Below are 14,529 nucleotides of genomic sequence, written 5' to 3'. Positions count from 1 at the left end.
AATTTTTTCCTCTCCCCCCCTCCCCTTTCTTATTTATTTATTTATCACAGGAAGCAGTATTCAGTGAACATCATTGTCAGTGTCTTTGCCATCATTCTTGGGGCTTTCATAGCAGCTGGGTAAGACTTTGGACTGTTTCTGCTCAATAACTTCTTTGTGTCTTTGACAATAGGCCCAGCCCCGTCCTCAGTTTTTCATTTTCCATCTGGCTGCAGTTGAATTGGGCAGCCAAGAGACAAATCTGTTGAAGTTAGTGGAATCCCCATGTGTTCCTGCAAAAGTCAAACTGGGGCTCCTGTTGGCCAGAACATTTCTGAGAATGCATAAAGAGAGCATTGCAAGATATTAATAGAACTTTGCTCCACAAAAATTAGCAATTCCTGAATGTTTATCCTCAGTATGAAAATTTTACTTGAGAAGTTCTTAGGCATTTGATTAATAATAACAGATTTCTAAAGCCCTCGTATGCTGATTTGTTGTATTATCCCACGCGATACCTTAGCAGTCGCTATTTCCAGTGGTAGAATGATGTCACTAAATGCATTTGTATGTTTGGAATACGAGCAGCACTGGTGCCTGACTACTACCTTAATCATTAATACACAAGAGCAGGAATGAGGGGCTCCAGGTCTGCATTTGCAAGTGGGTCCCCAGGTTGCTGTCTGTTACAGCGCGGTGGGTGACGCAGATGCGCAGTTATGTTCCCTCGGTTCAAAACCAGCTCTGCCTTTCGTCAGCCGTTTCTCAGCCTCTCTGTGCCCCAGTTTCCTCATCTGTAAAGGCGGTAATAGAAAATACACCTACTTGAATGAAGGGAAGAAAGAAAAGGTTGGAGGAATTTCAGTTAAACTTGTTTTGTTAACTCCTTTAGACCTGAGGATTCTGGATCATGAATTGCGTAAGAGTGTCTTCTGCAGAGCTGGGATGCCTGGGACCTTATTCTGGGCTCTGCACTTACTAAATGTATAATCAGGGACAAGTTATTTAACCTCCCTGTGCCTCAGTTATTTCAACTGTAAAATGAAGATTAAAATAGCGTCCACCTCACAGGGTCATTTGCGGTATGCCAGGTTTCATGCTAGATGTGGGGGATCCAGAAATTATCGAAACAGACAAGAATCCCTTCATGGAGCTTCCATTCTAGATGGTGGAGACAGACAGTAAGCAAAAGAAATAGGTGAAAAAAATATACACTAGATGGTGACAGGTATTACTAGCAAGAATAATGGTGTTTATTATGAATGTATTCAGTCCCTTGTGTAGACCAAGCATTATTATTATTAATAATGTTTCCATTTCATCCGTACCTTCCTCTTCCCTGTCCTAACTGTGGGCTGAGTTTGTCCCCTTGACAGCTGTTTGGTTTCAGCGCTGTTTCACACCTCTGGTATAGTGCCAGCACGGCCGTTGAACAGCAGCGCTCAGAGCCTATTTCAGCCATGAAGACTTTTGTTGGAATGAGATCATATGAGTAAAGTGGCTAAGAAGGGAGGGGCTCTGTGGAAGGTGCCATAGGGGATAAGGGGGGAAGCTTCCTCTCTGCCCTCTGAAGGTTCGTTAATAGAGGAAGTGAAAGGCCCGGTGGGCCTTTTCATCTATCAGAGCGAGCAAACCAGAGCTTTTCAATGTTCATTTGGCCTCAGCAGAGATGACCAGCTCAAGATCCTGATCTTGAATGAGATTATCAATGGCTTTATTATTCTAACTTATCAGTGTCGTGGCAAAGCCCATACCCTGAAGTCTGGCTACAGGAAAGATTTATATCAAGTCAAATGCAGCCGGGCATGGTGGCTCACACCTGTAATCCTAGCATTCTGGGAGGCCGAGGCGGGAGGTTTGAGGCAGTGAGCTATGATGATGCCATTGCACTCTACTCCAGGTGACTGAGTGAGACTCTTTCTCAAAAAAAAATAAAAGGGAACTGAAAAGGCAAATTAATTGGGGAAAAAGACATACAAATTTATCTTAACATGCACTACAACATAGTGACACGCTGTCTCTACAAAAAATAGAAAAATTAGCTGGGCATGATGGCGAGTGCCTGTAGTTCCAGCTACCCGGGAGGCTGAGGCAGGAGGTTCACTTGAGTCTGGGAGTTGGAGGTTGCAGTGAGCTATGATGACACCATGGCACTCTAGCCTGGGCAACAGAGTGAGACCTGTCTCAAGAAAAGAGAGAGAACATCAGACAAGAGCCTCTTCCTGCATCTGCTTACCTTCAAGGACCTTTAATTTGAAGCAATCAGCATACCAAAGTGCCATATTTTGGGGTGAAATCCCCTGGGTCCCTTCAGTGCCCTCCACAGCACTCTGGAGTCTCCCCCGCGCAGTGACTGTCTCCCAGGTTCCTTAGGGCTCAATTTGAAAACTACTGACTTACAGCCAGTTGAAGAGTTTTACAAAATCGGTTTATAAATCTGTTTGTCAGGCTTTGGTGAGAAATGGCACTTCAGATGCTGTGTGTATGTGGGCACGTTTCCAGAACCAGGGAGTGGAATTGCAGCTCGTGTTCAGCCTATGTCATGGCACTCTAACGAGCTGAAAGTAAACCATGTTTCTGAAAGCATCTAACCTTTACCCAAGAGCCAGCCTTGAGTAGCAACGCTCAGCTTTGCTCTTCCTCCGGCACTCACAGAATGGGTCAGGTGGGTGACATTTGCAGTGCTTAGCTGTGGGCCAGCTGAGACCCCTCTTTCTCTAATTCAAGCTAGTGCATCCAAAGGCAAGGAATTCTAGATCACACTCTGTCAGGTGAGCCAGTTTATATTGCTGTAACTAACAACCGCCACAACACAATCTCAGTGGTTTAACACACCAGATGTGTCCTGCCCGTGCCGCACGTGTAACCCAGCATCAGTCAGTGCTTGTGGGAGGGCTCTGCCCGGCGTGGTTCCTCGGGTCCCAGCCTGATGGAATCCCTGTCGCAAAGGGCGCCTCTCAGGGAGCATACAGAGCGGTAAATACCATGGGCACTGGAGACTCAGAAGGGGGAGTGTGGGAGGGGAGTGAGGCAAGAAAAACTATCTACTGGGTGCAATGTACACTATTCAGGTGGCGGGTACACTAAAAACCCAGACATCACCATTATACAATTCATGTAACCAAAACCATTTGTACCCCTAAATCTTTCAAGAAAAAAAAAGGATGCCTTCTCAGTCAAACAGGCAGGGAAAGGGAATGTGGACAATTGTGCACTGGCTCTTAAAGTTTTGCCAGGAAATGACACGTGTCACTTTCTCTTACATTTTATTCACCAAACCAAGTCACGTGGCCAGAGAAAGTTGTAATAGAATGTCTGTGAATGGCCCTAAATGGTTGGGGCCATGGTTAACCACAAGGGTTAACCGTGAATCTGCTCTAATTGATTAAATAAAGAAATTCTTTGCAGACTTCTGTGCTTTACTGCTGGCCTAAAGGAGTGATGGGTGAGCCTCCTGACCGCAGCCAAGGCTTCCGGGGCTGGGGACAGCACTGTTCCCAACGCTGGGTCTCCAGAATGGAGAAGAGCTCTGGGCATTTCCCTCGGGCTCTGTATGGAAGTGGGCAGTGCCTTCTCCCAAGCCTCAGGAAACCTGGCTTTTTCTACTCATTCAACTCTGACGTCTCTTCTTAACACTGAATCAAACACGGGCAGGCAAGAGATTTGGAAGACTGGTTTTTTGTTTTTTTTTGAGACAGAGTCCCGCTGTGTGGCCATAGCTCACTGCAGTCTCTAACTCCTGGGCTCAAGCGATCTTCCTGCCTCAGCCTCCTGAGTAGCTGGGACTACAGGCACACACACCTTGAATCCTGGCTTCTTTTTCTTTTTTCTTTTCTTTATTTTTTTTTTTTTTAGTGAGAGGGGGTGTCACTCTTGTGCAGGCTGGTCTCCAACTCCTGAGCTCAAGTGATCCTCCCACCTCGGCCTCCCAGAGTGCTAGGATTACAAGCATGAGCCACCACACCTGGCTGGAAGACTCTTATTTTGAGAAAATAAATTATTTTTTTTGCAATTGAGCCAGAAAGTTCTGATGAATGAATTTACATTCTCACAAATATATTTGTGGGTAATAATACTGGTAGAAGCCTCAAGGAAAAAAATCTGATTTGATTTGCATTCAGATTTCTATGCAATTTTGTTTCTCTATTTCATTCTCTTTGGTTAGAGATAATCTTATCTTGATACTCAAGGTGATTCCAGGATATGGCACCCCACAATACACCACTTTGGGATAAGGGTTGTTTTGAGCTGAAGACAATTGAGAATTAACAGATGCAGGAAGGTTTGCCACCTTCTCCTTTACTGCCTAAAAACAGGACATAAATTTCCTGTGGTGAAGGTGGCCCCGGGAAGAGGAGATCAACTCTTATTACTGAAGCCAAGAGTCAGCCCGAGATGAGTCTGCATAAACAAACCCTAAAATAATCCTTCTCTTCCATTATTTTCCCTCATGTATTGCTTTCCCACAATTTATTTGTCCCTCACAACACAAACCCTCTTTCCTGTTAAAATGTTATGTAACTCCCCCAGCCTAACTGCTTCTTTGAGTTTTACTTTTCTGTGATCTCCTGTGCACACAAAATATTAATTAGATTTGTATTCCTTTTCTCCTGTTAATCTGTCTTTTGTCAGTTAAATTCGCAGGCCCCCAGGTACTGAACCTAAGAGGATAGATTTTCCTCTCTGGCAATTTGTATTTATGATTATGACATGGGTCTGGTGCTGTCTGCAAGGATCAAGTGCAGGTGGGCGAACCACATCATGGCTCAGCTGCTGTTCTCCTTCTTGTCCCCTATGTCGTAGCCACCCAAAACACTTTTATTCTGGTGTTTTTTAAAATGGAAATTGGAGAGAAGATATTTCAAAAAAATGGGAAAAACACAGTCTTGGAGGAGTTGCATAGCAGGATGGAGACCTGCCTTGCCTTTTTGATGGACAGGGCACTGTTAGGGCACCAGATAGAGGTGTCACTTCTCCCTTGACCCCTCTGGCCCCAGTCACAGCCCAGCTGTCCTGCTCTAGCTGCACCCTGGGGATGGCCCTGTTTACCACAATAGGCAAAGCCGGTGGGTGGGTTGGGCAAGTCACTCGCCTTACAGAAGTCAGGGCTCACCAATTATCATGCAATTTATCAGTTAGTAAAAGAAAGGGTTTTGCAGTTAAAGGAATATGGTTAATGTCCCTCTGGTTTGGAGCCATTCAAGACTGAGTTGAAGCCACCTGATGGGCTGGTTTTGTTTTTGTCTGTAGGCAAAGCAGAGGAATTAACCATTCACTACCACAAAGAAGGGAAAATGTGCCACAGAAAAGTGGATTTGGTTAGGGAAAGGTGAAACAGGCCATGCTGTGAGTTTCTGAATAATCATTCTTTTGTGTTCTCTTCACTAGTTCTGACCTTGCATTTAACTTGGAAGGCTATATTTTTGTGTTCCTGAATGATGTCTTCACAGCAGCAAACGGAGTTTATACCAAACAGAAGATGGATCCTAAGGTACCAGATCTTCCTTCCTATGGCTTTTAGGCTTCACTCTCTGGGTCCTGAAATTACCTGGAAAACCAAAATGAGTTTGTATGGTTTGCATGTAACTTAATTTATGTCATAGGGTCTATGAATTACTGTTTTCATTTCTCTTGTCTGTGTAAATTCTTGTTATTCCTCATCTTGCAAAATTTTGGACGAAAATTAGATAAGGGAAGAGATGCCATTATTTTAGATGCACACTCAGAATATATAAAAAGGGGATGATTTTGAAAGATGAATTAATTTTTTTTTTTTTTTTTTTTTTACCAGCATCATCAGTGATCAAGGCAAAATCAGAGGTCGTGATGTTTGTTCTGAGAGCACACATTTTGGAGTCTGGAGACGTGGGTTACAGACTCAAGTTTTGCTAGTTACTAGTCATTGTGACTTTGAACCTTAACTTCTCCAAACCTCAGATTCCTCATCTGTGGAATGAGGTGATTGGAATGGGTAATTTGTAAGGTCCTGTCCAGCAATAACCGCCTCTTCTAGTCATAAGGGGCTGAGGGCAGATGAGCTTTTCTTCCATGTCGCTGCCTGTCAAACCAAGGCCCCCACCGGGCACCCAGCCCCAGCTGTTACAGGAAGCTCGGGAGGATGAGCCAGGCATATGTTTCTTTGTTCCAAGTTCTTTGTGTTGAGTGAGGGAGTTCACCCTGATGACAGGCTTATTTCCATGAGCTATTTTTTTTATCTGTGCTGATTTTTTTCTGCATGGGCATTTTTTCTAACAGTGGCCGTTTTACAAAACCAGGTTTGTTGCCTTTTGAGAATCACAGTATGTCATGCCTTTTTAAAAATGGTGGAGAAGCGGTGTAGCCACTTTAATGAAAGTAAATATATAATGCTGCTGTTCTTTAATGGGAAGAGCAGATGTTTTTAAGGAGTTCTGTTTACATTAACATTTTTATGTTCTTTATTTTCTTGCGAATTTTCCATTTTGAATAACATGCTTTTTTGAAAAAAAGAAACCCACACAATTAGAATGTTAGAGATGGATAGAGCCTTGGAGGCTTTCCATCTTCATCTGTTTAATCTATAATTTTGGTGTAAAACAATGTTTATTCTGAAATCATAGATACTTGAAATGAAGCATTTTATATCAGAAATTTGCTGAAAATATTCCAATACATAGTTGATCAGAATGCATATTCTAACTCTGCATAAATATGCAGTTGTATAAATGGCTCCAGGAAATCTGACATTTCGTGTTTCTAAAATTGCGTGGGTTTTTTTTTTTTTTTTTTTTTTTTGCAGGAGCTTGGGAAATACGGAGTGCTTTTCTACAATGCCTGCTTCATGATTATCCCAACTTTTATTATTAGCGTCTCCACTGGAGACCTGCAACAGGTGAGCTGATGATAATCATTAGTCTTACTCAGCCATCTTTTTAAATTTTAATATTGAACATTTGGTACTCACTGAGATTAAAAAGTGTAAATGTAGCTAGAATTACCAGGAGGCTACGTGAAAGCAAGATGTTTGATTGCCCTGATATCACCTCTGGCACTGCCCTTGCAGTGGCATTGATCTTTGGTTATGTGGGAGGCATCCAGGAGTCTGAGTTTGAGTCCCATTACCCCCCATTGCTGATGTGGGGACCCTGGGAAAGCTACTTACCCTAGAAGGGGATTTTCATGGTTTAAAAAAAAAATGGGTTTATTTATTTATTTGTCACTTTCTATTATGGATGTTTTGAAACACTACACAAAGTGGAGAGAATAATTCAATGAATTGCCAGATACCCACCACCCAGCTTCCCTACTTAGGCATTTTGCCATTCTCGTTTTGTCTCTTCCCTCCTGGAATATTTTAAAACAAATCCTAGACATCATGCCACTTTACCTCTAAATATTCCAGGATCCACATTTGAATTTTGGGAAGGTATTGTTCTTTTAGTATTTGCCCTGGTAACCATATCTAGAGACAAATAAATGGTAAGTTAGTAGTAGGATGCTAGGCCCAAGCTCTTGCATTAACATCCGTGACAGGCACCTTGGAGGTTGCAAGCCCTGACTTCTGCAGAAAGTCGCCAGCCATACACCTTCTAAGAATTTTGCCTGTAGTTTAAGGGAGATGTTTAAGTTCATGTGAGAAAAATTCCTGGTCCAGCAAGGCCTCCACCCACAGACCCCATCCTGGACTGGCCAGGTGTTAACCCTCTCATTGCTAGACTGGGGCTGGGGGGTTCGGAGGGGCCCTGTGCAGCGGCCATTTACCCACGGACATGATAGTATTTCTATATTTAGCAGTCAGCATAGGTGTGGTGCACGCCAGTTGAAAGTCAATCCCACTTGTAGCCCTTTTAGGGTCTGAACGACTTCGGAATGCTACAGGTGCCTGTGGACTCCTGGGGTGGATGTTCTTTCTCAAGCTATACTTTCTCATTTGTTCGATTCCTTTCCTAGAAGGAGGGAAACAGCAGAAGGCTTAGCAGCCAAGTCCCCAGGGTAAACAGCCATTTTTCACGTGTTTATATTGAAAACCACCAGAAAGCACCAATTGTGATAAATAGCTCTTTGTTTTGTGTTAATCAGAACCCTGTGTGAACCTGGGCCTCCCTGTTAATTCAGAGTGTTAGAAGGTAGAGCAGGCAGCCTGCATCTCTCTAATAAGAATGAGCAGAGCAGGATATCTGCTCTGCACAATATCTATTTTTCAGCTACCATCGATTTTAAATTGAGTCAGTGTCACCAACATTACACAAAACAAAATTATAAAATCTTCTTAATGAAGTGGTCCTAGTGGCTGTTCTCATTTCATTATTATAGAAATTAATTTTTCCCTTGAATCACTGGAGTTTATCTGTCCTGAAATTCTGGTGTTTTATAGCTGTTTCATATACATATTTAATTCCAGAAATAGAAATCTAGAAACTCCTAGAAACTGTTAGGATACCTGATTGGGACTAAACACATATTTCTCCATAGGAGCAATGTTATGAATAGCATAGTGACCAGAAACTGGATTTTGGGTAACTTTTGAATAAAATAGAATAGGTGTATTCTGTTAATAATTTACAACATTGTTTAAATAAAAACATGTGTTCCCACATCCAAGTCATTGACTTATAAACTTGCAGTGTGGTGTTTTCAGAAGTTACTACCTGCCTGTAATGATTATCATGCATAAATTATTAAATTGTGAAGCAAATACAATAAAGAAGTGAATTTATATAATTATGTGTGTTAGCCTGTAATATAAAATTGCATTTTATCTGCCAAGTTTGGTTTGACTGTACCAAAAGCTGATGGCTAAATTACAGCAAAGTGTTAACTCCTCTTGTTAATGGAAAGAGAAATTTGATGAGTCATTTTTCCTGGTTGACTGGGACTAGAGAGATGGAGACGATCAGAGATACGGTAAAACTTGTGTGTGTGACTCACTGCTCTGGGAATTCAATACCGAGACTTTGGACTTAGGCAGTCTATAGATCTATTAACAGTACCTTGATTCTATCTCTGGTTAACAACTTGAGACATGACAGCTGCTCTTGTTAACAAATTAGGCCCTTGGAAAATACTCAGTGGGTGAACTTTCTTTTAGTATGTGAATCACTGCAATAGGTTCAAAGTACATCTGGTGTGTTACAGTGTTACAGTTGGTGAATGGGGATAAATAGCAGGACTTTTCTGATTAAAAAAACCCAAAATGCAAAATGAAAAAGATTCCTCCTCCAACATACTTTTACTGCAACAGTAAGTCTAAAGGAGGAAGTGCCTTATTGTTATTCATCTTTAATTATTTCCTGTTTTAAAATAAATGTCATGCTGCATTGTTTTAAAATGCCACCAGTACAGCCTTATTATTAAAGAAACAAAATAAATAAAACTAAAATCCATAAAAATTTAGGTTGGCAAAGAATCTACATATTTTTATGAAAATTACTAAATAGCCCTCAATCGTTTATGTGGTATCAGGAGTACAGTATATAGTTTTGGGTTTTTTTGTTGTTTTTTGTTTTTTTTTTACTGTTTGCATAACTACTTCAAGCTTTTTGAGAAAATAAATGTTTTTCTACTCTTGGTTTGAAATTTGGGACTTATGTATTTCTCTTATTCCCAATTTTATTTTAATTTCAGACACTAAATGTTTTCCATATTTTTAGTTATTTTATTTTGTTTTGGTCTTTGACTGCCTTAGCATAAACTTTTTGGCTTTAAGTCTCTTGGATGTTTTCTGCCCCCTTGATTAGCTTGGGACTTGCCAGTAAGACAGATTTATATATATTATATTTTTTCTTTCACAAGTAAGCATTTAAAAAAGTTTTGTGATGCATGGAAACTTTCAAACATATACAAAAGCAGAGGAAATAGTATGACAGACCCCATGTACTCATCAACCAGTTTCAACAATTACCAGTATTTAATGTGTATCTTTTTGATAAGAAAGGTGGGCAAGAATGAAACAAGACAGTACAAAGTGACAAGGTTGTTCTCATTGGAGAAGAGAATTGCATTTTAATTATTTAAAAAATTTGAATTATAAACTTAAAAAAGATTTAAATAGTTTTAAATATGTAGAGTTACTAACATTTGGCTAACAAAGTATTGCTTAATATGTCATCATGTTATTGAGCATATACTTATGTATAGTCTTGAGTCACCTTAAAATCATTTTTGGGCCAGGGTGCACTGGCTCAGGCCTGTGATCTCAGCACTTTGTGAGGCCGATATGGGAGGATCCCTTGAGCCCAGAAGTTCAAGACCAGCCTGAGCAACATAGCGAGACCCCATCTCTATAAAAAATTAAAAAATCAGCCAGGTGTGGTAGCTTGCCCGTAGTCCCAGCTATTCCATAGGCTGAGGCAGGAGGATCCTTTGAGCCCAGGAGTTCGAGGCTGTAGTGAGCTATGATCCTGCCACTGAACTCCAGCCTGTGTAACAGAGCGAGACCTTGTCTCAGAAAAAAAAAATCCTTTTTAGATATAGGCAAAGGATAAATCATTGATAAAATATTCCCTTTTTACTGGTACCTATCATTTCAAGAGGGTTAATTTTATTTTCTCAGGTAGGGATTAAGTTGCTGGAGAATAGAAACTGAGTCTTAAACTTCTCTGTCTGCCATCTCCTCCACCCCAAATACTTGATTGCTTTGTAAGTAGAAAATAATAGTTTATTTGTTCATGATACTTCCTAAGCATGTGCAAGTGCTTAAAAACAGCTTATGAACTTAAATTTTCTTGTCAATATTATTAAGAATAAACTTTCTTCTAAGATTATTTATAAAAAGTAAACCCAACCTTGAATTTGGGCCTATAAATTAGTAAATATTTGTAAAATAAATGGTAGCCTCAACAATAGCTATCATTTTGTACTTGCCACCAGCAAGGTTCTAACAATTTCACTGAATCCTCACAACAACCTTTTGAGGAGGTTTTTTGTTTGTTTGTTTTTTTAATAATCCCCATTTTGTAAAATAAACCTGAGGTTCAGGGAGGAAAAGTAAGTTGCCCAATGTCACACAGCTAGTATTACCAGGATTTAAAAAATTATATATCCTATTTAGGAAGGATTTTTAAAATTATATTTTCTGTCTGGAAATTGGTTCCTGTATGAAAACACACAGTTTGGTAAAATCAATAGAGTTAAAGCGCAGTATCATAAATCTAATCATTAATTTTTTCTTTTTGATAATAGGCTACTGAATTCAGCCAGTGGAAGAATGTTCTATTTATCATACAGTTTCTTCTTTCCTGTTTTTTGGGGTAAGAAACCATAGTAAGTAGAAGCATTGGTTGATGGTATCTCTTGACAAGTCAAATCAAAATATACCTTCTGTCTCTTCTGCAAACTCCCTTTGTCTGCATTTCTCTGACTTTCTCTAGAATGTTCTCCTGCAGCAGAGCTGACTGGGACCCAGGACACCTGGGAGCCCAGCCTCAAAGACCAGGAGCAAGCACAAAACTGTTTTGTTTTTGACAGTCATGCTAATGTCCCCTTCTACTCCAAAATCTGATGTTGTCTATTGATTTCTGAAATTTTGTCTGAAATGAAGTCAGCTGACATCTCAAATGCAGCACTGAGGTTTTTTGTTTTTTTTTTTAAAGAGACAAGGTCTCACTATGTTGTCCAGGCTGGACTGAAGCTCTTGGGCTCAAGTGATCCTCCTGCCTCAGCCTCCCAAGTCACTGGGACTATAGGCTATGCCAGGCAGTACTGTGTTTTTGTCTTTGTCACTATGTCCTGAGTTCTACAAGATCCTTTCCTCACATTATTATGTAGCAATGACAACCTTTTCTTATAGCACTGTACCTGCTATATTTAAGGATATTTCTGATAAGAAATGTTGGGGCTGCTGAGTTGTCCAACAATTAGGCTCTTGTCCTTGAAATTTTCTTTAGGTGTTCTTCCTGTTGAAAGGCCGTGTAGTTTGCATCTATTTTAATCTTGTAAAAACTTGAAAATTTCTTTGCATGAATAGATGATACATGTAACTAGTAAATAATTCAAAAGAATAATGCAAAAGAATAAGTTGGGATTACCAGCTGCCCTCCTGTCTTCCCTGCCTCCAGCGCCGTAGTTTTCCTCATTAGAGGCAACCACTGTTGGAAGATTGGGGGTCTCTTTCCTGAGCGGGGCTGCACTCCCACGCAGGCACCACTCTCTTCTCCCATGCTGAGAGGGTCTCTGAGTTACTGTCTCAGGGAATTACTCATCAAATGATTTTTTCCTGTGAAGAAAGATAAATTCCCTCTGCCCCCTTTTTACCACAATTTTTATTATGTGTAAACTAAGACAACTCATGATCTCTTTAATCAACACTCTTCAATTCTCAAACCTGATTTTTATTTCAGTGATGTAGCCATATGCAGTAAGAACATTGATGTATATCTCCCATTCGTTACTTCTCTCTTTAGCTTTGTCTGATTTAGTGTTTAACCTGTTGATGGAGTTTTGGATTTTAACAATTTTATATTTTATTTGTGAAAGTTCCACAGCGTTTTTTTTTTTTTTTTAAACTTAATCTGTTCATTCCTAACACTCTTTCATTGGTGATCTTTGTGACCATACCTTTTATAATATTTCTTTAAGTGTCACATAACATAGCTATTCTGTATTCTGCATCTGACAATCCCAGTATCTGCAGTCCTTGAGAACCTAAGTATTAATATATAGCTTGTTGTTTCAGGTGACTGTCATTGTGGTCTGCTTTCTTCTGTGTCTGGTGACCTGTGATTGTAAGCGTAGTGCTTAATCTTGATTGGTCCTGTGGGCTGGAAGGGGGAATTTGAGAATCTTGTTTGTGCTTCTGCTGGTAACCAGGGGTTGCCTCAGACCTAGACCTTTTCAGGCCTTTATGAGAATTTGGACTCAGTGTCCTCCTTCCCTCCCCCCACCTGGAACTTGGCCCAAGGCTCAGTTTCTAGACCCCGCTGTTCTGCCACCCAAGGAGACCCCATGCTGCTCTCACTGTCTGCTGTGCTGCCTCCTGCCTGGCCCTAATGCCTTGTCACTCTGGACTCATGTACCCCCTTTTCCAAAGGAGGGATTTGGGGGGACTTCCTTTGCATCTTTCAAGACCAACAGTGTCTCATGCAATGTGTCCTTTCCAGGCACTGCTTGTTGTGCAATCCTTTAGAGTACTTAGCCATGGTTCGAAGCATAAATTTAGTAAAATATCTGTAGTTTTCCCAGTTGTTGACTAAGAGCATTTAACCTTGAAAAAAAATCTAAGCCATGTTTGTGAGTCACCCTTTGTCACACCATCTCTTATTTTTCTCTGTGATTGGAAAATAAAAAATCAACTCGTACCACACAAACTCAGGCTAGCACCTCTCCTTGGCTAAGCCCATATGCACCTGTGAACTGTAGAGCAAGTTTCAAAGCCTTCTCATTTCATTGTAAACTTGATGAGATACTGTTTTGTTGTTTTTGTTTTTAAACTTGCACTTTACCTTTTAACCATTCAATGAAAGAAATCAAGAAGTAAACACTCTAAGGTCAGCTGAACTCTGTGGGTGAAGGGGCGGGCAGCTCCTGCTGTGAGCTGTGAGCTGTCATTCTCTGGGCCTGCCCATCCAAAGCATGGCTCCATCTGTATACAGTTCCATACATTTTTTTTTTCCCATCTAATAATGTACTTCTTAGAAAACAAATACTCTTGATAAGAATTATCAGTACATTATCAGTAGTCATTTTTTAATTGAAGATGTCATGAAAGTAATTATAAATAAATTGGTAAAAATGATGAAATCATTAACATTTCGGATTTCTCCCAACTTTAAGGGTGAAAACTAGGTAGATGTCAGTTTTTAACTGGGTCTTCTGAGAACACTGAAATCATGGCATCATTCCAGTGGTTAAGTGCCTGAATTCTGGAATCAGCTAGCCTGGGTTTGAATCCTAGCTTTGCCATTTATTAGCTCTGGGTCCTTGGACAAGTTACTTAACCTCTCTGAGCCCCAATTTCCTTATCTTTAAAATGGAAACAAAGAGCTAAAATACCTGATCCACAGGCTGGGGTTATGTGGATTGAATGAGTTAATAGTACAGACGATATAGAACAGTGCTAAACATATAGAAAATGCTCAATAAAAAAATGCCATTATTGCTAATATTTCTGTTTCTTGAGGCCATCCTGTTTAGTTTGGCTGTCCTCTTTTCACCCCAGACAGATTTGACTCTATTTATTGCCCGTAGCTTCCACAGTTTTTCTTCTGTTATATATATTTTACCTTCAATGGTCAAGTTTTAATTCTGAAACTGTTCTGCAAGGAAGCTTCAATTTTGGCATGCTGAAGTTTTCAGAATCCTGCTTTCTTGCACTTTTTCAGTCAAAGGACACTACAGTCAGATCCTTTGCATCTCCACAGTAAGCTTTTGAGCACGTCCTTGTTTTTCTGGATGACTGGCCCTGGGCCTGGGCTGTCTCCTGTCTCCTGACCCGTGCTAAGGGGCTTCCCAGGGTTAACGTGCACGTCCGAGCCCAGGACACCAGAGGAGCCTGACTCAGCCTCCTGTTGATTTTCACTGCTTTCAAGTTTGATTTCCAACTTGCTTTTTTCCAACCACCAAGCCTCTATTCCA

The 14,529-nt window shown here is 40.6% G+C and overlaps 1 protein-coding gene across 2 annotated transcripts in view; it reads left to right on the top strand.

Moving 5' to 3' along the window:
• SLC35D2 (solute carrier family 35 member D2) overlaps positions 1-14,529 on the top strand; it is a 45,495-nt gene that overhangs the window by 22,841 nt on the left and 8,125 nt on the right. Inside the window, exons 6-9 of one of the 2 annotated variants that reach the window (XM_069476307.1) lie at positions 51-119; positions 5,368-5,470; positions 6,758-6,850; positions 11,140-11,207. In XM_069476307.1, coding sequence (XP_069332408.1) covers positions 51-119; positions 5,368-5,470; positions 6,758-6,850; positions 11,140-11,207 — 333 coding nt within the window. The remainder of the gene's footprint in view (positions 1-50; positions 120-5,367; positions 5,471-6,757; positions 6,851-11,139; positions 11,208-14,529) is intronic. The other variant, XM_069476308.1, reaches the window with a different exon arrangement.

The sequence above is a fragment of the Eulemur rufifrons genome, chromosome 7 (genome assembly GCF_041146395.1).
Source record: "Eulemur rufifrons isolate Redbay chromosome 7, OSU_ERuf_1, whole genome shotgun sequence".
In the NCBI taxonomy this organism is placed as follows: domain Eukaryota; kingdom Metazoa; phylum Chordata; class Mammalia; order Primates; family Lemuridae; genus Eulemur; species Eulemur rufifrons.
This window is presented reverse-complemented; position numbering and strand designations above follow the sequence as displayed.